General features: G+C 37.0%; 1 protein-coding gene across 5 annotated transcripts in view; it reads left to right on the top strand.

Annotated features, from left to right (window-relative positions):
- LOC123537544 (uncharacterized) overlaps positions 1-20,082 on the top strand; it is a 276,487-nt gene that overhangs the window by 222,701 nt on the left and 33,704 nt on the right. For all 5 annotated transcript variants that reach the window (XM_053528640.1, XM_045321343.2, XM_053528639.1 and 2 more), the window contains exons 4-6: positions 11,953-12,108; positions 14,076-14,266; positions 18,564-18,693. In XM_053528640.1, the coding sequence (XP_053384615.1) occupies positions 11,953-12,108; positions 14,076-14,266; positions 18,564-18,693 (477 nt within the window). The remainder of the gene's footprint in view (positions 1-11,952; positions 12,109-14,075; positions 14,267-18,563; positions 18,694-20,082) is intronic.

Here is a 20,082-nt window from a genome sequence, read left to right as displayed (position 1 = left end):
ATGTTTGAGACGAATGTGATCGATGCCGATTTTTGATGTGACATTGATCACATTTGTCACATGTCATTTTCGATCGAAAAAATTAACAGAAAAAGTGCATTTAAACATCTGAAACACATTTGTAACATGTTTTAGCTCACTTGAACGAAGTGACAAAGTAAGCTATTGTGATCACCTTTTGTACGCCGTCCGTCGTCCGACCGTCCGGTCGTCCGTTTTCTTGTAATTACGATAGAGACAACATTTATTATTTGATTTTGACAAAACTTGCACAGAACTTATTATACGCCTGAAGGGACGTATTATGTTATACCCCCGGTGTCCGTCTGTCCGTCCGTCCGTCCGTTAGCAATTTTGTGTCCGCTCTGTACCCTTGAACCCCTTGAAGGATTTCAAAGAAACTTGACACAAATGTTCACCACACCGAGACGACGTGCAGAGCGCATGTTTTGGATGTCTGGCTTCAAGGTCAAGGTCACACTTAGGGATCAAATGTCATATCAGTTTGTTTTGTGTCCGCTCTGTAACTCTTAAACTGCTTGAAGGATTTCAAAGAAACTTGGCACAAATGTTTACCACACCAAGACGACGTGCAGAGCGCATGTTTTGGTTGACTCGCTTCAAGGTCAAGGTCACACTTAGGGATCAAATGTCATATATGACTTTGCTTTGTGTATATTGCCCTGCATTGCAGTGCTCTTGTTTTTATCTGGCAGATCACTTTTTTGGTCACTTACAATAAACTTTTTTTTAAACACTCACCATTTATGTTACTATAAATAGCTTATTTTGAAACTTTTTTTATTATTGGCTTTAGGAAAAACCGAGACCACTTTTGCGTGGTACAACACGGATAGTAACTCCAATTTAAGGTGTATTTTGACATACCTGTACCTGGTAAGGATTTTTTGTGAACTTAGAATCTTTTTTGTGGACTTGGATTTTTTTTTAAATTTCTTCCCTTTGTTGTTCCTGTCCCTTGGGCTTCAACAGTCAAGTTCTTGAAATTTTGCTTCCATCCTCTGATGTAACCCTTCTGGCGTATATTGCTCCGCTTGGTGGAACTCTTGTATACCTATGATATCTCGGTTCCTTTCGAAAACCAGCCATATCGCCTTATTCGTCTTCCTGTTTGTCACCCAACTTGAAACAGCTCTGGATGACGAAAGATGGCTACAACTGTATGTCGCCACCGGGTTCGAACCGGTGACCTGAGCATGTGGGTCTACATTTCAGCTAGTCGAGGTAACAGTAGAAGTAGCTGAAGTTGTAATCATATTATAATGGTAGTGGCAGTGGATGCAGATATGATAATAAAAATTTAGCCACGTCACGTGAAAATTGGCATTCGGACATTTTCATGAATTTCCGGAAAGTGTATATTTAGGCTGACCTGTGCATTTATGCATCTGAATTAGGGTCAGAAAATTTCATATTCAGGTAGAATAAACCTTCTTTGAAATAACAGCGAACGGTGTTCCGGCCCGTCTACACATTTTTGTAACACCCTATATACTTTTCTTTGTAATACAATTATGATACAGTCCTACAAATAGAAAAAAACCTCACAGCAGACGGCTAAATTTCGGGAACGTTGCGCTCAAATGTTTTGTAATTACTAGACGTCTGTAGGTTCCACTCATTACGACATCTTTTCAACAATAGTTTTTGTATCAAAGGTCTATGAAAAGTAAGGCAGCTACTGGCAGTAAATGTATAAATCCCAGGCTTAAACTCACCATAATTCATTGAATTGATATATTCGTTTGAAAGTAATATTTACATTACTGATCTTCACAGCTAATCATAAACTAGTTTATATTGCCGACAGTTTGAACGTTGTTATTACCTGCTTATATATTATTATTATTATTATTATTATTATTATTATACCAGATTTATGTATCTTTATCTTTCCCTTGCAATTTAAAGGCTTTGTATCACATATTCCATACGAAATCTGTAACAAACTCTACGAAATGAATAACACAAAACAATGACAAAATATAGAAATATCTAGTGGCAAGTCCATCGGTTGATAATATTTTCTGGATATCGGGAGAATATAAAGTATATATAATTTCTATTATGCCGTCTGCTACTTCCTATATTCCTGTAAATTATTCCTTAACTGGATTCTTTAAACACCAGTCAAACTGAACTTTTTTCGCAGTTATATACAAATGTATATATCGTGGGCTGAGCGCGAAACTATTGTAACTGTATATAAATAAAGAACAAGATACAATAGTTTCGCGCTCAGCCCTCGATATAAAGAAGAGGATTAAAAAATCAAATCCTTGAGACGTCTGGTGGGGTGGGGGGGGTGCTTGTTTTGGTAGATTTATTTCTGTTTTATAGCAGCTATTGTGCAACTGTTGTGCAGCTCAATGCCGTTCGATAACAGAGAATACCTGAATTTACTTTTTTTTCTATTAAAAATTCCATGCCACCAGTACAAAATGTAACTTTATAAAACAAAATAAAAAGCATACAGTTTGCATGCCAATAAAAAAATAAACATTCTATGTTAACCTTTACTTCATAAATATCTCACTTACATATTGCGTTATTAATAGTATACCGCTGATCTATTTGTGACTCTCTGTAACAAAACAAATGCCAAACTTTTAAATACATGTATGGGAAACAAACACAAATGTGCATCGAATCTGTGATGAACTATAAAACAGGAATTAACCTTGTCGAAATGGCCAAATGGAATGCAGTGATATGTCATGGATAGATCTTATATAATCCAAATGGGTAGTGTGAATGGAGGCATGTTAAATTAGGACTGCTTGATCATTGATATTTCATCCGCAACATTCATGAATATCATGCTGCAAGTATGGCCAAATAAGTAGCTTAAAACTGGTAGTAGGTGGTCTATGAATGTGCACATCAACTTCTGCATACCAAAATGTTCGTCAGAATATGTAGTTTTCAGAACTGCCTGATGCCAGTTTCTAGTCACTGGGCAAAGTCCTTAGATTCAAGATGGCCGCCAACATTGCCGCTGATACATGTAAATGATACCCAATGCATAAAATTGCAAAATAAAAGCATTTAACTGTTGTAAATTAATTTGAAGTTATTATAAAAATGTTAAAGTTATAAATCTGCAAAATTATATGCATTTATCGATATGAAATACAACTTTTTGACACATTTTATACCAATTTTATGTGGACTTAAATGTTATGAATACTATTTTCTTGAACATACGGTCAATATACTTTGTTTGTATTCCTCTATTTACTGTTGTTCCGTACACAATGCAATCCCGAGTTGAACAAGTGATAATAAATTGTAATAACATTATTATTTTGTTTAAGGATACATTCAAATTATTGATAATATATATATTTATAAGTGGGTGGGGTAATTCAATATAGAATACAATGTATATCTAATAACAGGTAAAATAAAAAATAAACTGATAATCATCTTCAGTTTTGTATACATCCTACTATAGTTTCATTATCAAAACAATGTATAAAGTACGAAATATATATTTAGACGAAACGTACCAAGTTTATTTAAAAAATGGCCGCCAAGATGGCTGCCGCAATGTTTTTGCTATGACTTATATTTTATACCGGCAGCAACACCTTTGAAGAATGTGCTATAGCTTGTTGATTTCTTTGCGTTATAACAGTCGTACATATGTTGATTATTTAATTGTATTGTGATTTATAGAGTAAACTGTAATATTTTTTTTGGACATTTATCAAATAAACGAAACAGAACATAGGTATATACATCCATACCAGATCTTGGTTATAAATGCAAATATTCATCTACAAATATCTTATAAATGAATCCTTCCTCTACACCAAATACATAGTGAATAAACACTGCTTAATTAAATAACTAAGATCAAGGGAAACTTTCTCTTACACCAAAGTTACAGGAAATAACGAAACTGTCCGCTCTTCCAATGGAAATAAAGGGCCCGAGTTGTTTTGGCTGTGAGGGTCAAAACACCCGTTGTGCACGTTCCAATAATTTCTGCCACTGTCTGGGCAGTCATGCCCAACAAATGTGGGCTGCCAAATCTGGAAACACCATGGGACAAACTGTCCAACAAATGTGGGCCGCCAAATCTGAAAACCCCATAGGACAAAATGCCCAACAAATGTGGGCTGCCAAATCGGAAAACCCCATGGACAAAATGCCCAACAAATGTGGGCCGTCAAATGTGAAGACCCCATGGGACAAAATGCCCAACAAATGTGGGCTGCCAAATCTGAAAACACCACAGGACAAAATGCCCAGCAAATGTGGGCCGCCAAATCTGAAAACCCCATAGGACAAAATGCCCAACAAATGTGGGCTGCCAAATCTGAAAACCCCATGGACAAAATGACCAACAAATGTGGGCTGCCAAATCGAAAAACCCCATGGGACAAAATGCCCAACAAATGTGGGCTGCCAAATCTGAAAACCCCCATAGGACAAAATACTGAGCATTTGACTCCAGCATTAACACACTATCGGGAATTAATTATTTCCAGTAGGTGACCTGGTGAATACTCAAAATGGCCTGGACATTCCCTGCCAACCATGTGGTAAATGCAGGGAGAAATAGATCCTTGAGAACATACACTACACAAAATGGTAACCTCCCTGGTTTAATATCTTACATCATATCACTCTGTTCCTTTGGTTCAGGGCAATCTCTTCTCAGGTGATCTCCCTGACAATTAAAGCATCTCCCTGAAGATCTAGGCAAAATACGATTCTTCAGCCAATGACTTCTCCCACAATTAAAGCAGCCTCCCCTATTCCGACTAGGACTACCTGATTAACCCGGACAGTTTTCCCGAGACTTATTTCTTCCGGGACTATACGGAGAGGGAGACAATGATTGATCAACTTTGGCGGTAAGCTCAGACATAGCTTTCAACAAATCTGTCTGTTGCTTAGTAGCGTTTTCTTGGTATTTAAGTTGGCTTTTGCTAGCGGTCTCATGGACTTTAATCATACTGTTTAGTAACTCTGAGAGGGCATGTTGCGTTGGGGTTGGAGCGACTTTAGAACTAATAGTCGGACTTGAACTATCTGAGTCTGTACTGGAGGCAAGCCTCTCTGAACGTCTGGGAAATGACTCCCTAGTAGCCCTAATATTTGGACATTCCTCATGCGGAGACAGATTGCCCTGTAATGCATTATGGCACTGTTGAAATTCCTTAGCACGTTCTAAGCACGAGCGTACCGAATTTAGTTTGAGATGGATCACATGTTCAGCTGCACTTACGTCCCGCATTCCATAACCAAAACTGATTAAAGCCTGTGATTCTATCAATGGCTGGTCAACGGATGGAAATGCCTCAGTGGCCAATTCTAACATCCTATCTGACCAATCGTCAAGGCTCTCATCCGGGCGTTGTGTGAAGTTGGACTAGATATATTTCAGTGTGTGTGTGTGTGTGTGTGTGTGTGTGTGTGTGGGCGCGGGGGGAGGGGGGTTAAATCCCCAAAATTCAGTTCCAATTTTATAATTAGTTTTTCATAGGAGATGTTAGGCCTACGTGTGATTGAGTTTGAGAAGAACTCCCCTGCCTTTCCGGAAAGGTTCAGTTCTATATGAAATTTGCTCTGTTCTTCCCCCACTTATTATAACGTGCATATGTTTCAAACTTATGACGGCAGGTTCGCCAACTTGAGGTGCCATCATATGGTGGTAGTTTTGGCAGCTTAGAGTCTCTTTTAGAATTTTCTTTTGGTCTTGCGGAAGGTTGTGCGAGGGCAACCACAGTTTGGTTCATAAACCGCATACCCGAGCTATTATAGTCTTGCAAACAAGATTTACTTGGGAGCACATAAGGCGCCTGCTGTTGAGTCCCCAATAGCCCCTGGGGGCCCAGGTTTCATGGTTCAAGATGGAATCATTGGTTGGTAAATTGGCTTGAGCCACAGCACTCACTTGATGTTCATAAGGGGTTGTATCTCTTGAATCCGAATATAACAGACCAGAACCTCCCAAAGGGTACATGATCTTAGCCGCAATCGACTCATTTACCCTAGGTAAGATCTGTGCGCTTGTGGCAGGCACTTGGAACGGTGCCCTAGCATGCATATTTGCATAAACTGGGGTGTGGATCATTGGATTAGCCACGGTATCAGGTGGCATTGAAGCAGCCATAGTGTATGGTGTCGAGGCCACTAAAGATACATTAGCGGGCATTTGTGAAAAGGACGCAGTCGTATAGTATGATGGCAGTGCAGCAACTGTAGTATTTGAGATTGAGGCCAGACCGGACCCAGCTATACTGGTTGGAATGGATTGAACCCCAACGATACCCATTCCGGGTGCCAGGGGTTGACACAAATGACTACCCCTGGGTTGCGCTACCCGAGAGGGAGCTTGTATATTTGTACTAAGTGTGCCACTCATACAACAGTAGGGTGTTTGTGCAACAACATGGTCACCAGCTCCAAAGGTGGAAAGGATCGAACCACCGTTTGTTCCACCGGTGAGATGTGGTACAGGAGCCATAAGCGGTACATTTGTACTAATTCTAGGGGCCTGAACCCCGGTGTCAGCCATAGGGTAGGCTGGTCGAACCAGAGTTTTGTGATCAGGTGGACGGATATTATTCCAAACGCAACTTGTGGGTTTTGGTGCAGAAACTGTTGCGGGTACATTTGTGTCAAGAGGAGGGGGGTGATAGCATGTACTATCCATATGGTAGGGTGGTCTAGCAATAGCATTCTGGCCCCGTCAAGTGGACGGGATTGATCCCAAGTGCCACCTGTAGGATGTAGTGCGGGCACAGTTCCTGGCACATTTGAACCAGTTGTAGGGCCCTGCAGCCCTGCTCCTCCCCTATAATTGGGTGGTTATACCAATGTGGACTGTTTTATGTCGGGCGGACACAGCCTATTCCATATTTCAGCCTTAGATTGTTGTACCGTACCCAAAACTGGTACAGCTGTACCCTGATGAGGGTCAAGTACCCCACTCCCACTCATAGGACAAAGCGGCATATACTTGGATGCTGGTGCAATTGTACCCTGCTGCGGGGCACATTCCCCGGAACCACCCAAAAGATAATTTGACACAAAAGCTGATGAGGGCGTATTCGTACCAGGCGGAGGTACTTGCCTCCCAGTACCACTACTAAGACACGGATGCGGGCGTATTTGTACCATGTGGAGGTATTTGTCCTCCGGTGCCACTACTAATAATACTTGGCACGGAAACCGAGGTGGGCCCATTTGTACCAGCAGAGGTACTTGTCCCCCAGTACCTCTTGATGCCATAGTCAGAACTGGTTTATATGCAGCAGGAGTCTGGCACACTTTGCCAGCATAGAGGTTCAATGCTGCTTGACCCGTCGGTTCAGACATACGGGAGCCCCTTTGAATATTCGTATGATGCGATCCCAAAGATGAACTAATTTCATTTTTATTCCGGTAAGGGGTAGGATCCCTCGTGCCACCCGTAAGGTTCGAAGATGTATGCATTGCTGGATCAGACATACGGGAGGCGGGGGCTTGGCCCCTCTGAATATTCGCGTGATGCGATCCCAAAGATGAACTCATTTCTATAGATATAAGTAAGCATTTTATTTTTACAGAAGCTACTTACGTCTTACAAGTAAACTTTAAATCGCAGATACAGTTTATGTATGAGTTGTGCGTATTTGACGTATACAAAGAACCCCATTAAAAAGTGCCTAGATATCTTCCTGCATATGTTCTCAAAGACCTTCTTCAATTTAAGGCTTTTTTACATTTTGTTCTTTAAAATTACCTCATACTACAAAGTATGAGATAACATATGCTTTCTTAAATGACAAATAAATAAAATTAACATGTTGCTGTTTCAAAACCATGACTTACATGTAGATTACTTAAATCATATTGTGTCAGTTTGTATCAAACAATATGTGTTCAATGTATGTTGGTGTTTGTTTTTTTTTAGAATTTAATAACATTCTAAAGGTTATTTATTCAAATCTTAAATAGATGTCATTGCAGAGCAGTATTCCATATTTTACTGATATTATCATATCTCACAAGCTTACAACTGAACATAAAATGTGAAGACATTATTACGTATGTTGTATATTAATCATTTTTACATTCTCTTTTTACAAGAAAACGACTAGCAAACACTGAATTAGTTTAAATCAGTATTTATGTAATTGCTAAAGAAATATTCTATTAAATGCTGTTTTAATCTTCGAATTTACATTTCAGCCTGTTTTAGTTACTTTTAGCAAACATATGTTTACTTAAAGATCGTGATTTTCATCATTTACTGATTACCCACAACAATTATGTAATTTAGTTTTACTAATGTCGGTATATATGACACATTTTATACATGTAATAGTTCTTTTTCACGTATTTGTTCCGTCAAGAAAAGAAAAACAATTTGCACATTAAACAAGGAGCTGCGTTCAATAAACGCTTTATGCCCCCGGTGGCACCTTGTCGAAACAAAGCAACCTAAGTCCAAAACGAGGTCAAGTTCAAGGTCAAGATCAAACTGAGGTCAGGTGATGTCTGAAGATGAGGAATGGTCACAGGTAACATCTGCATTAGTTTCAAGTCATTCTAGTTAGGGTACTGGTGCTAGACGAAACGGTCCAATCTGGTTAACCTCGTACGGACGGATGGACGAACGAACGAACGGACGGACGGACAGGACAATCACTATATGTCTCCCGCATCAGTAGATGCCGGGGGCATAAAAACCTGCACCTTTACTTAATATGAATTTTAAAGTATCACACATATTTTATGTAAGTGTACATAGATTTACCCCACCCACTAAGCTGTTTACTTAGCCCTTGATTGCTGGATTAACAGATAATAATTTAATTAAAAGTTGTCATGTCAAATACTTATGATATAGTTTATGAAATTCTTAACATTATAAAGCATAAAACTTGTAAACTATAATCAAGTAATTAAAAGTGGTAGAATTATTAAAAGAATGTATGTAAAACAACATTTTATTCCTGATCATTTTGCATGCAAAATCCATCATATTTTGTAAACATTTATCTCAATTTAGTTAAAGATGAAATATACTGTGTTTTAATCTATTCTGCAACAGAAACTAGTATAAGACTAGGACGATGCCTTTAAACTTGAAATATATTGTCCAGTCAATATGTATAGTATGAATTTTGATTTTCGGCGGCTATATTGGCGGCCATCTTGAATTTGAGCACTTTGCCCACCACTTGCATTCTGGCATCAACTGGTTTTGGAAACTTAAGACTCTTACAAACATTTTGATATATAGTTTGCGATGTGCACATTCGTAGACCACCTACCCCCCCATGTAAGTGAACTCGTTTGCGACAGTAATAGAACTACTGTGTGTAGCGCATGGACATCCTTTTGAAATTTAGAAATAAAATAACGAAGAAATATGTTTAGGTAGGTTGCCAAGTACAAGGCAAACGCAAATCATTGTTTTAGCAAAGTTTCAGTAATGCACCAGTAAAATGTATATTACATTTTACAGCAGCGATTAGCATCGTTTCGTAATAGATCGTTCACTTTATTAAGGAATTTTAAAACTTGAACCGATAATAAAACTGCGCTGATTTTGCAAATGTTACGCCTGTTAAATGACGTCACAAAGGTTAGAGGTTCCAATTTAATTCTTACATGTTTCCTTTTAATTTGAAGTCTGAAAAAAATCAGTAAGTATTCCAGTGAAAGTTTGAGACGAATTTTACCGCACCAGTGACAAAACTTGTTCAATAAACTGAATTTTTAGCCTCGCATATAAAATTTGACAGCCTTAGTCTTGGTGCAAATTATGTAACTGTAGAAACCGTACAGAAACAAGTATATGAATGTATGCAAATCGTTCAAGATACAGTAAAGTATCATTACTGCAGTCTTGATTTCTTACTTGAATATTAGGTATTTCTATTACTCAAAATAACGCCGCAAATTTATGAACGAAAACTCACAATACTTTTCCTTTCACAAATAACCTTCATACCTACATACTCTTAAGTTTTGGTGTTACATTTTCACTTGTCACATATGACATATGTGTGCGTTATTTTGTTGACTTTTAAGACCATAACAGCAAATTTTAAAAGCTAGAAGAAGAGCTATACCATTATCGTTATTTCACCCACGTATCTAATCTACAGCAAGATGATTAAACATGATACAATTACATTAAAATATATACAAAATTATAATATATACAGCTTCAGAGAGTCAATTTATACTGATTTGGTGGAGAAAACCAATTAACCATTTATTTAGTTAAATGAGAGTGAAAATGCTTTAACAAAATTTGTTAGGCATAGAGAGAAAGGAAATATATGTCAGCCTGAGCATATTTTACTTTTACCTATATATCGTAATACAAATGTATACCGCTGTATGCATGTGAACTTTAATACAGGTGAAATATAAAGTTTAAGATATTGATTTAATGTTTTGCCCTATAAATGTTGCTAACACAAATCAGCGGTTTGAAGTTGACTGGAGGAATGATTGACTTTATTGCCGGGGATTGTATACACGTGCTCAAATAGTTCCATGCAGTGCACTTGGAGATATAATGTTCTAAATTCTCATGCAGTATTAGAGAGGTTAACCTAGGTTTCTGTTTCTGAAACTGATGAAAGATAAAGAGAGGATTAACATTACTACTAACAGATTGCTGATAATCATTACTTTTAAGTCATTAAGCTGAACCCAACCATGACTGTGTAGCTTTGATACGTCTTACAGAAGTTTCTGTACAACATTCAAGTCAATGATACCGTCTTTCTCCAAATACGGTAATCCGATCGCTGCGCTATCATTTTAAGTGAAAGCTAATTGGGATTGTACGTTTCACCCAAAATATGAAATATAATGTTTTAATACATGTACATGTATTTATTTGACGTGAATAAATGTTTGACTTATTAACTGCACGTACATTGCGAACTGGATTATTCTGGAGTATTCTAATTGGTTTTAAGTCTGAATAGTCTAGAAGTAACCATGCTACTAAAAATGAAATTGACATGAAAACTTTAATAGAGATAAGATCTTACTTTACTTGCTCCTTCAATGATCCGGTACAAAATAAGAAAGTTCAATCTTAATACAAGAATACAAGATGGTTGATAAAACCTGATAAAATAATGAGCTAAATTTACCTTCAATTAAGATAAATGTGATACAGTCAGGAGAATGTTGATAAAGCTTATTGTCAGCTTTTAACAGGTTGAATATATTACATTTGAATCGTCTGATTTTGTACAATGATAAATTTTATTGTCTGATTTCTAGCTCTTTGGGAGCAGAAAATTCATTCCCTTTAACTGTATTTACTGAGTAGCATAATATCAGAATTATATCAAACTGTCTGCGTTCACAAATGCATAGATATAAAATAAAAAAGACATAATTAACATTTTAAGTGTTCATTTAAGGATCAGCATGTGTGATGTTTCAAATTAAACAATATGAGGATAATAATAGAATAATGCTAACAATACAATATTGAGATAAGGCTGGCTATAACCGTCCCATAAGTTACTTGTGATATGGATTTTATATAGGTATATGGAATCAGCTATTTAGTGGCACATGTTGATATACCAACGATGAACAAGAAAAGCAGTTTGCGGCTGATAAATTTTAAAACCAAAATAATAGTCTTTTGTCGAACTTTTAAGACTTTAAGAGGTATTGTTATAGTTGCTAATATATACATGTCGGAATACCTATATATTATATCATTAAATGTGGTGTTATTTTCCTAAAATGAACATGTGTTTTTTTTTTTTGTTAACCTTTTATGTGTCAATAGTTCTTTAAACAGTGTCTGATTAGAAGACAACGGAAGAATAAATGTACTTATCGGAATGTTTTATAGCTGTTGACACTTGTACATTGTATACTTTTTTATCCAAAAATGATGCATTGCCAAATGTAATTACTTTCTCTGTTTTACAGGTCTTTCCATTTTGTATAGTATTCAACAGCCAACTTGTGATTCGAATGGTAGGGAGTAGCATGGTGGCTCTTCTCAAGGACAATGGCTTGGTAGGGGCTACTTTTAGAGAAAAGTTTCATATCCGTAGGCCTTTGATACCGTGTATATGGTCCAAAGTGAGTATGTTTATTCATTGTTTATATATATTTGTTGTTGGTTATTTGCTCTTGTGTTAACCAATCCGCCCCTGTAGTTGAATCTGTTTGCCTTTGCCTAAACAGGAGAAGAGTTGCCTTTTTTAGCTTGACGATTATTAATCACCCGCCACGAGTGGTGGGGGTTATAGGAATGGTCTCCGTCCGTCCGTACTTGGTCTTCCCGTCTCCCGTCCTTCCATTCGTCCGTAACATTTTATGTCCGCCTTGTATCTCCTAAACCCCTTGAAGGATTTTCATGAAACGTGGGACAATTGATCACCTCATCAAGACGATGTGCAGAACGTATCGGTCAGCCATGTCAAGGTCATGGTCACAACTTAAGATCAAAGGTTTAAGCCTTTCATTTTGCGTCCGCTCTATATCTCCCAAATTCCTTGAAGGATTTTCATTAAACTTTGGTCAAATATTCACCTTATCAAGATAATGTGTAGAACTTATTGGTCAGCCATGTTGGCTCAAGGTCACGGTCACAACTCAAGGTCAAATGTTTGAGCTCTGTATCTCCTAAACATCTTGAAGGATTTTTATGAAATTTAAGTCAAATAATCACTTCATCAAGACGATGTGCAGAACTTATGAGTCAGCCATGTTGGCTAAATGTCAAGGTCACAACTCAAGGTCAACGGTATGAGCCTTCCATTGTGTGTCAGCTCTGTACCGCCTAAATCCCTTGAAGGATTTTCAAATTCATTGATGTCGCCATACGTGGATTATAAAAATATATTTAACAACGTCAATGCTTCAACCCAATACCATCAACCCTTTCACTATCCATAACAGCGGCGGGTTATAGCTGTCTTTCCGACTGTCTTGTTAGGAAATTATATGACAGCCTAGGTAAAATACGGTTTTCTTTAACCCGAGGCATGGAATACCGAGCGCAAATGAGATTGTATATCCACGCTGTCCCGAGTTAATACCTTCTGTACTTGGACAGTCATTTTAGATCATTTATTTTCCTAATCTTAATATAGCTGCAACATTTTTAAAGATATTGCTCATACGCTATATAATGTCATAATAGCTACCTTTAATGTGTAGCCCGCCCGCCTAGCTCAGTAGGTAGGGCGTTGGTCTACGAATCGCGGGGTCGTGAGTTCGATCCTCGGGCGGGGCGTTTGTTCTCCGTTACTATTTGATAAACGACATTGTGTCTGAAATCATTAGTCCTCCACCTCTGATTCATGTGGGGAAGTTGGCAGTTACTTGCGGAGAACAGGTTTGTACTGATACAGAATCCATGAGTAAACGGCGTTAAAACCCAAAACAAAAACAAAACCTTTAATGTGGGCACAACTAAGCGTCTTAATATCGTAGAAAATACAATTACAATGTATTTACAATATATAAATGAAAGCATATACATAGTGCCTGATTTACCGCTATGTCATTTTACAGCCCCCTGCGTAATATAAAAAAAAAAATTCGTACTGATTAGAACGCGGGGAATCCGTATAAGGTATATAAGTGTGCAAAAAAGTACACAAAGTGAAATGTGGCCTTTCATATTAAGCCGAGGTTTGTCAGATCTGATACAAGATGGAAACTCACGTGCAATTTCTTAGCATACACCTTTCATCCAGGATGACAAGATAAAGAGGTAGACAGACAACGGATAGCCAGCGAGTCTAGCAGAAAGAATTAAGCATCTTTTATGCCGAATACATGTAATTGTGTCAAAAGAAATATCATTATCATACCAAATTGTCTAATTCATTGAACTAATCCTTTACTTGTGCTGATTAATATATACAAGAACTGTGCTCACTACATGTTACTTGACAAATCGTATGCACCTTTTCAACGCTCATTGGTACGACTTGAACTGGTACAGTGCGTTATTACCACTTTGCTGTTAAACACAACATGATAATAATGTTAAACTGGAAAACTATTCTGATTCGGTATTGAACATTCTCTTTCAGATATTGCAGTTCAGACGAGTTATATTTGAAGTGGAATACCTCTTTGATAACGATCCTGTTGAACTAGATGCGCAACTTATTGAACATGATAATTCTGAGCCGGAGAGAGGACCTGATCACAGGATATTACTCCGCGGACAAATGAAATATTTGCAAGAGTGGAACATGACAGCTTTCCTATGCACCCCATTGTACGTAGTTTAAGGTATAGGCAGTCCTCAGTGAATTTTAACAGTAGGTTTTATTTAAGGAATACTGAAGTAGTAGTTGTCAAGCACTGTGAATGTAGGAACTTCATAAAAATACGTTAACTTAAAAGAGCGCTTAAAGAAAAAAAGAGACGAATGATACTTGTTTGCTTTGTTTTAAGATCAAAACATCTGTTACAGAGTGTACACCGGATGCAATATTTTCACAAGAGTCATAGCCGCACATGAAAATATAAAATATATTGCTCACCATTGAAAGATGTTTCGAACTTCCATGTAAAATAACTAATTGCTGTTTCATTCCCTGTCTTTTTAAATATTTATGCTGGATACACAATTTTACCAAGTTCGTGACCACAGACGAATATTGAGAACTGTGTCTAATGATCGAACAATTACCTATTTATTATACTACAAGATACAAAGTATACGGGGGCTATCATGTATCCAAGCATGTGCGCAAACCGTATTTCTCGTCAGCAAATATTTTGCTGTATTAGTGACCTCTAAGTTAGTAATTATGCTCCTCGAAGGGTGAGCATATAGTTGCCGCTTTGTCCGTCCTTCCGTCCGTCCGTCCGCCTGCCCGTCACACTTTTGTCCGGAGTATAAACTGAAAAGTATTAATGGCATTTATTGAAACATAACATAATGATAGAGGCCATTGAGACAAAGTGCATTGTTAAAGAATCATAAATCTACCTTACCAAGTTTTCGAATTATCTCCCTTTATTATACAAAATAAGGCTTGTCCGGAGCATTACATTAAAAGTACTAATGGCATTTCATTGACAATCCCAAAATAATAGCGGCCATTGACGGAATGTGCAGTGTCAAAGAACCATAACTCTTCTTTACCTAGTTTTTTTTTAATTATCTCCATTTATTATGCAAAATAAGGCTTGTCTGGAGTATAACTTGAAAAGTATTGATGGCATTTGATTGAAACTTCACATAATCATAGAGGTCATTTAGACAAAGCGCAGTGTTTAAGAATCATAACTTTACTTTACCTAGGTTTTGAATTATCTCCCTTTATTATACAAAGTAAGGCTTGTCCGGAGAAATACTTGAAATGTATTAATGGCATTTGATTGAAACTTCACAAAATGATAGAGGCCATCGATGGGAAGTGCGGTGTCAACAAGCACATGCCTCGGGGAGCATCATTCAGTTTTACCGATTTCTTATTTTGCTTTTGCTATGAAAACAAAAATAGCAAAAACTGATGTTTTAGAACCTTTTAATTAGGAAATTTGACCCGACTTGGACATTATGAACGACTTCTGTCTTTCTAAAGTGAATGAACATGTGAAAGTTACGTGTGACTATGAATAAATATATTATATTTTCTGGTCTTTTTTGGAAAGACACTCAATGTTAGCCGAACGTCTAAGCAGCTGAACAGTTTATCCAAGATGTGTATACGTTTCTGTAAGGCAAATTTCAATAAAGAGATAAGCTTATATTGTAGAGCGACCAACTTAAAATCCTCTATAGTTGATATTTAGATCAGAATTGATTGTTTGGAGCAGCTTTAATTGTTCTTAAGCAGCATCGATTGTTTTCTAGCAGAGATCTGATGGTTAGTATTATCTTCACTTTAAAATGATATCGCTAAGGATTGTAAATTGCAAATTCAATATCTGAGTGCATCAGTCTCTGTCAGAAGTGTGTTAAAATTAAGTCTAAAAATGAATAATTCTTCAACTGCCTGAATCGCGTAAGAAACTTGGTGCCAAACTTCCTGTTTATATGCAATACATAGTAGTGAAACTGAAATAAATTGACAGTAAATCGTAACAAAATCTTCATTTTTATTGACTATACGGTCGTATATGTTTATAATCGTAAGATTATGTCAGACTTTACAAAACTGATATAATTTATAGCACACTCGGAGACATTTCAGAAGCATATAGGAATACTTTATAATGTCTTGACTGATGCTTTAGACGTGACGGCACAAGCACGGTAATTCAAAATCGAAGAAGTTAAACGTCATCAAAGTATCAAAAAAGAACGTTGTCAACATTAATGGAACATAAACCACGCCTCTCTGACAAAGCTTGAAGGAATAACAAAAAGTGCAAAAAAGGGGAGTGTATAACTTTACAAAATGCAGACAGGAAATTCCAGACAAACTAGATGTTGATGATGTTTAACAAGTTCCTGGGGAATTGGAGAACAACAGTAGGAGGAGTTGAGTACATGATGAAAATTGTAATAATTATAATTGGTCCAAAATGGGCAAAGACTAAAGATGGCCATGTCTTGATAATGTCCATTTCATGCTGATGACGTATGTCAATTTGTTTTAGTTAGATGTAAGAAAAGTACACAATTTCCTGATGTAAATATCATATTTCAAGTCCGCAAAAAACAACAACTCCAGAAAGTCTCGACAATATGAGCATGTCCATTTCATGTCTGGAATGAATATAAAGTTTTCTATATAAAGTCTAGGTCAAACTATAAAAAGGGTATCCAGAGGTCAAGAACTAGGTCACAAAGTCATATGAAAGAATACCCTTATTAAAAGAACTACAGGCCAATTATCTGCTTTATCATCAAAAAAAAAATTGTCAGAATGTCTGCAATATGAAAGTTAGACACCTGAGATCTTAATCAATGTCACTAGGACAACAAGAAATATTTGAAGGCCAAATTGAATACTAGCTAGGTTATCTGGGTTGAGAATTAGGTCAGGTGAGCGATACACTGCCTTCCGGGCTTTTTTAAGAAAACTTCCGTATATCGAGGCCAACTACTTGCATAAATTGTTTTGTTTGTTTATTTTGATGGGTTTAACCTCATACCCACACAATTTTGCGGTCATATGGATAATGTAATGACTTTACAATTTAAATATTGTGCGTCTTGAAACAATTCTATTAAGTTTTATATTTATATTATATTTTATTCATCGCAAAGCGCAAACAATATCATAATCAATAAATAACCATATTTTAATGTATTCTATATATGGTGCCTACGTTCTTGATACAATTTCATTTTAGTTTAAGGTATAGGCTCCCATTCAAACTATAAGGGAAAATAAATGATGTTGTTTTTGTAATGTAATGCTTATTACGACCTCTGTCACTCTTCAACTTCCATTTCTATATGGCAGATGACAGTAATATATTGTTTACCCTCTATCAGAGGAGCTTTCATGAAAAAACATCCCTGTATTTGATATTGCGATTTGTCACGCAATTGAATAATAGACCCTTCAGTAGAAAGCCGGATTGCACTTAGCTGCATGATGCTTTACAACATTTTGAGAGAAATTACACAACAGCTTCTCTCCAGTTTCACAACTGCATGATTGCAATCTAATTGTGCATTAATAGGATCTTAGCAAATGAGAAATGTGTATCAGATATTATCTGTCTCCACACTGTTTTTTGAAGGATGGTTTTTCATGAAAAAAGCAAATGTGGCGTCACTGTTAATATATCTGCCATATAGAAATGAATGAATAAAACGTAGATTTCACGTCACAAGTTCAAGTACGCCGTGGTAATACAAATCTTAGAGATAACGAAGGTGGATACACTAGGGGTAGCATTTACTTTTAGAGATAACCGATACTAGCTAGTTCAGCTTTTTGGGTTCCTTTTCATAATTATAATTATGACATGTTCTAAACGATTGCTTGATTAATGTAATTAGCTTTATCAGGATGATATAAGTCAGATATGAAAAGGCATTTCATTGTAGTCTTTTGCTGTCTGGCATTAGTATACACTTATTGAAAGGCTTGCTAGTGAACAGACCTTTTCAAGCAAACATGTCTTGGGTATAGACCAGTATAGCATACCTTTGCTGGCTTATATAGGAAGTCATGAAAAGTCAGACTAAAGACATTTATAGTTACAATGACTTTAAGTTACTTTTTCGTTTTATCATTTTATTGTAATGACCAAACGTTTAAGGTGTGAAGAATGGAGGGAAGAATGGAGGGCTACTAGTTTTGACTATTGATCAATACGTCATTTAATAAGTGATTCGTTACATGTCATCAGAAATAGATTTTGAAGTGTTTTCTCAATTTTCAATTTCAGCCAACCTGTATTAGGCTTTAGAACTGTCATCGTATACAAATATGAAATTGCTCCGAGTTGAACAGTAGATATTTTCAGCATCAGGAGGATACTGTCAAATGAAACACTTAGTGAAAATTAAATGACTGTAAGTAGTCAAAATTGTTTGCCCCTGGTCCGTATCAGGTTTTATGCAAGCAGTCAAGTAATAATTCCCAACTGTTTTACAGATTATGTGATCTTAAAGACCTGCAGAAAGCCGGTCTATTCATCAATGATCTCAATTTGTTCGACATGAGTCGAGATATGGTAATGGCCGGATGGCAACATGCGTCACAGTTGGAAAGGTCAATAGAAGAGGTATGTTATATAAAAATATCAGACAACAGTTAAACCTGAAGCTTATATAAGATTCTTAAATGTAGGTAATCTTGTGACCCTTCTAATGGGAGAAAATATAGAATTTTTCATTCTCACTCGTCCGAATAATTTATGTTTTGAACTCTCATTCATTAATGGATGCAACCTTTAGGGTGGCTGATTCTGACATTTCGTGTTTTCGTATTGTGAAAACACGACAACACGAAAACACGACGTTTAGAGGGAGCCGACACGACACCTTTATTTGTCGAGTTTTCGTGTTGGCGGGTATGAATATGACGTATTGGCGTCCTTTATTTGTCGGGCTGTCGAGTTTTCGTGTTGTCGTGTTTTCGCATCGCCGACACGAAAACATGTCATATACCTTGTTTGTCGAATTTTCATGTTTTCGTGTTTTCGCCTGTCGGCACGAAAAACACGACAACTCGAAAACACGACAAATATCTTACTTGTCGAATTTTCGTGTTTTTACTTTGGCATCTTTCGTTAGACATGCGCACAACAATTACTGAACTGAACACAACATAACTGCTGCATGCTAGAAAATATAAGTTTTAGAATAAAATTGACACATGTTCTATGTATATTTCTGCTGAATACCAATCTATTACATAAAAAGATATCAAAAGATGAAGGTCGAATATCAAAGTAATATTTTCTTACAATTTAGACCCAAAAAATGCACCAGAGGTCACCATTGCATTCCTATATTTCAAAAATGTCCATAGGAATAAGGGAATGGCCCCCTCACGCACCTCAAAGTTTGGACAAAAATTCTGCATGGACCACCAAATCATACCTATATTTCAAAAATAACCAGGAAGAGACCCCGTGATTCCACAGTCAGGAGGGGTTTAACCACCATACCTCGAAATTTGGACACAAAAATGCACCAGGGGCTACCATTTTATTCATATATTGCAAATATTTCCAGGCAGACACACCCTGATCTACCTAACATAAGGGGTTATCCCCTTCCGTACCTAACCGCACTCGGCTAGCTGATGCCGCCTTCATTTTGTTGTCGCTCACCGCACCCAATGAAATATTTCTGGAACCGGGTCTGTTATTCATACACTTTATATTCTTAAAACGATAACTGACATCTGACATATTGTTATATTGTTTTATTATCTCAAATCTCAGAATAACTGTAAGTTGTATCAGAGATGTCTGAAAAGTATTTGTCGTGCTTTCGTGTTGGCGTGTCGACGGGGTGAAAACACGACAACACCATAACGACACGTTTTCAACGCGCCGACACGAAAACACGAAACTCCACAAATGAGGTTTTTGTCGAGTTTTCTTGTTGTCGTGTTATCGCCACACCAAAAATGTGTCTTGGATCTTGATCCAACGTTATTTTTG

Source organism: Mercenaria mercenaria, chromosome 17, assembly GCF_021730395.1.
Source record: "Mercenaria mercenaria strain notata chromosome 17, MADL_Memer_1, whole genome shotgun sequence".
NCBI classification, from domain to species: Eukaryota; Metazoa; Mollusca; class Bivalvia; order Venerida; family Veneridae; genus Mercenaria; species Mercenaria mercenaria.
The sequence above is the reverse complement of the archived record's forward strand: the minus strand, read 5'-3'. Positions and strand labels throughout refer to the sequence as shown.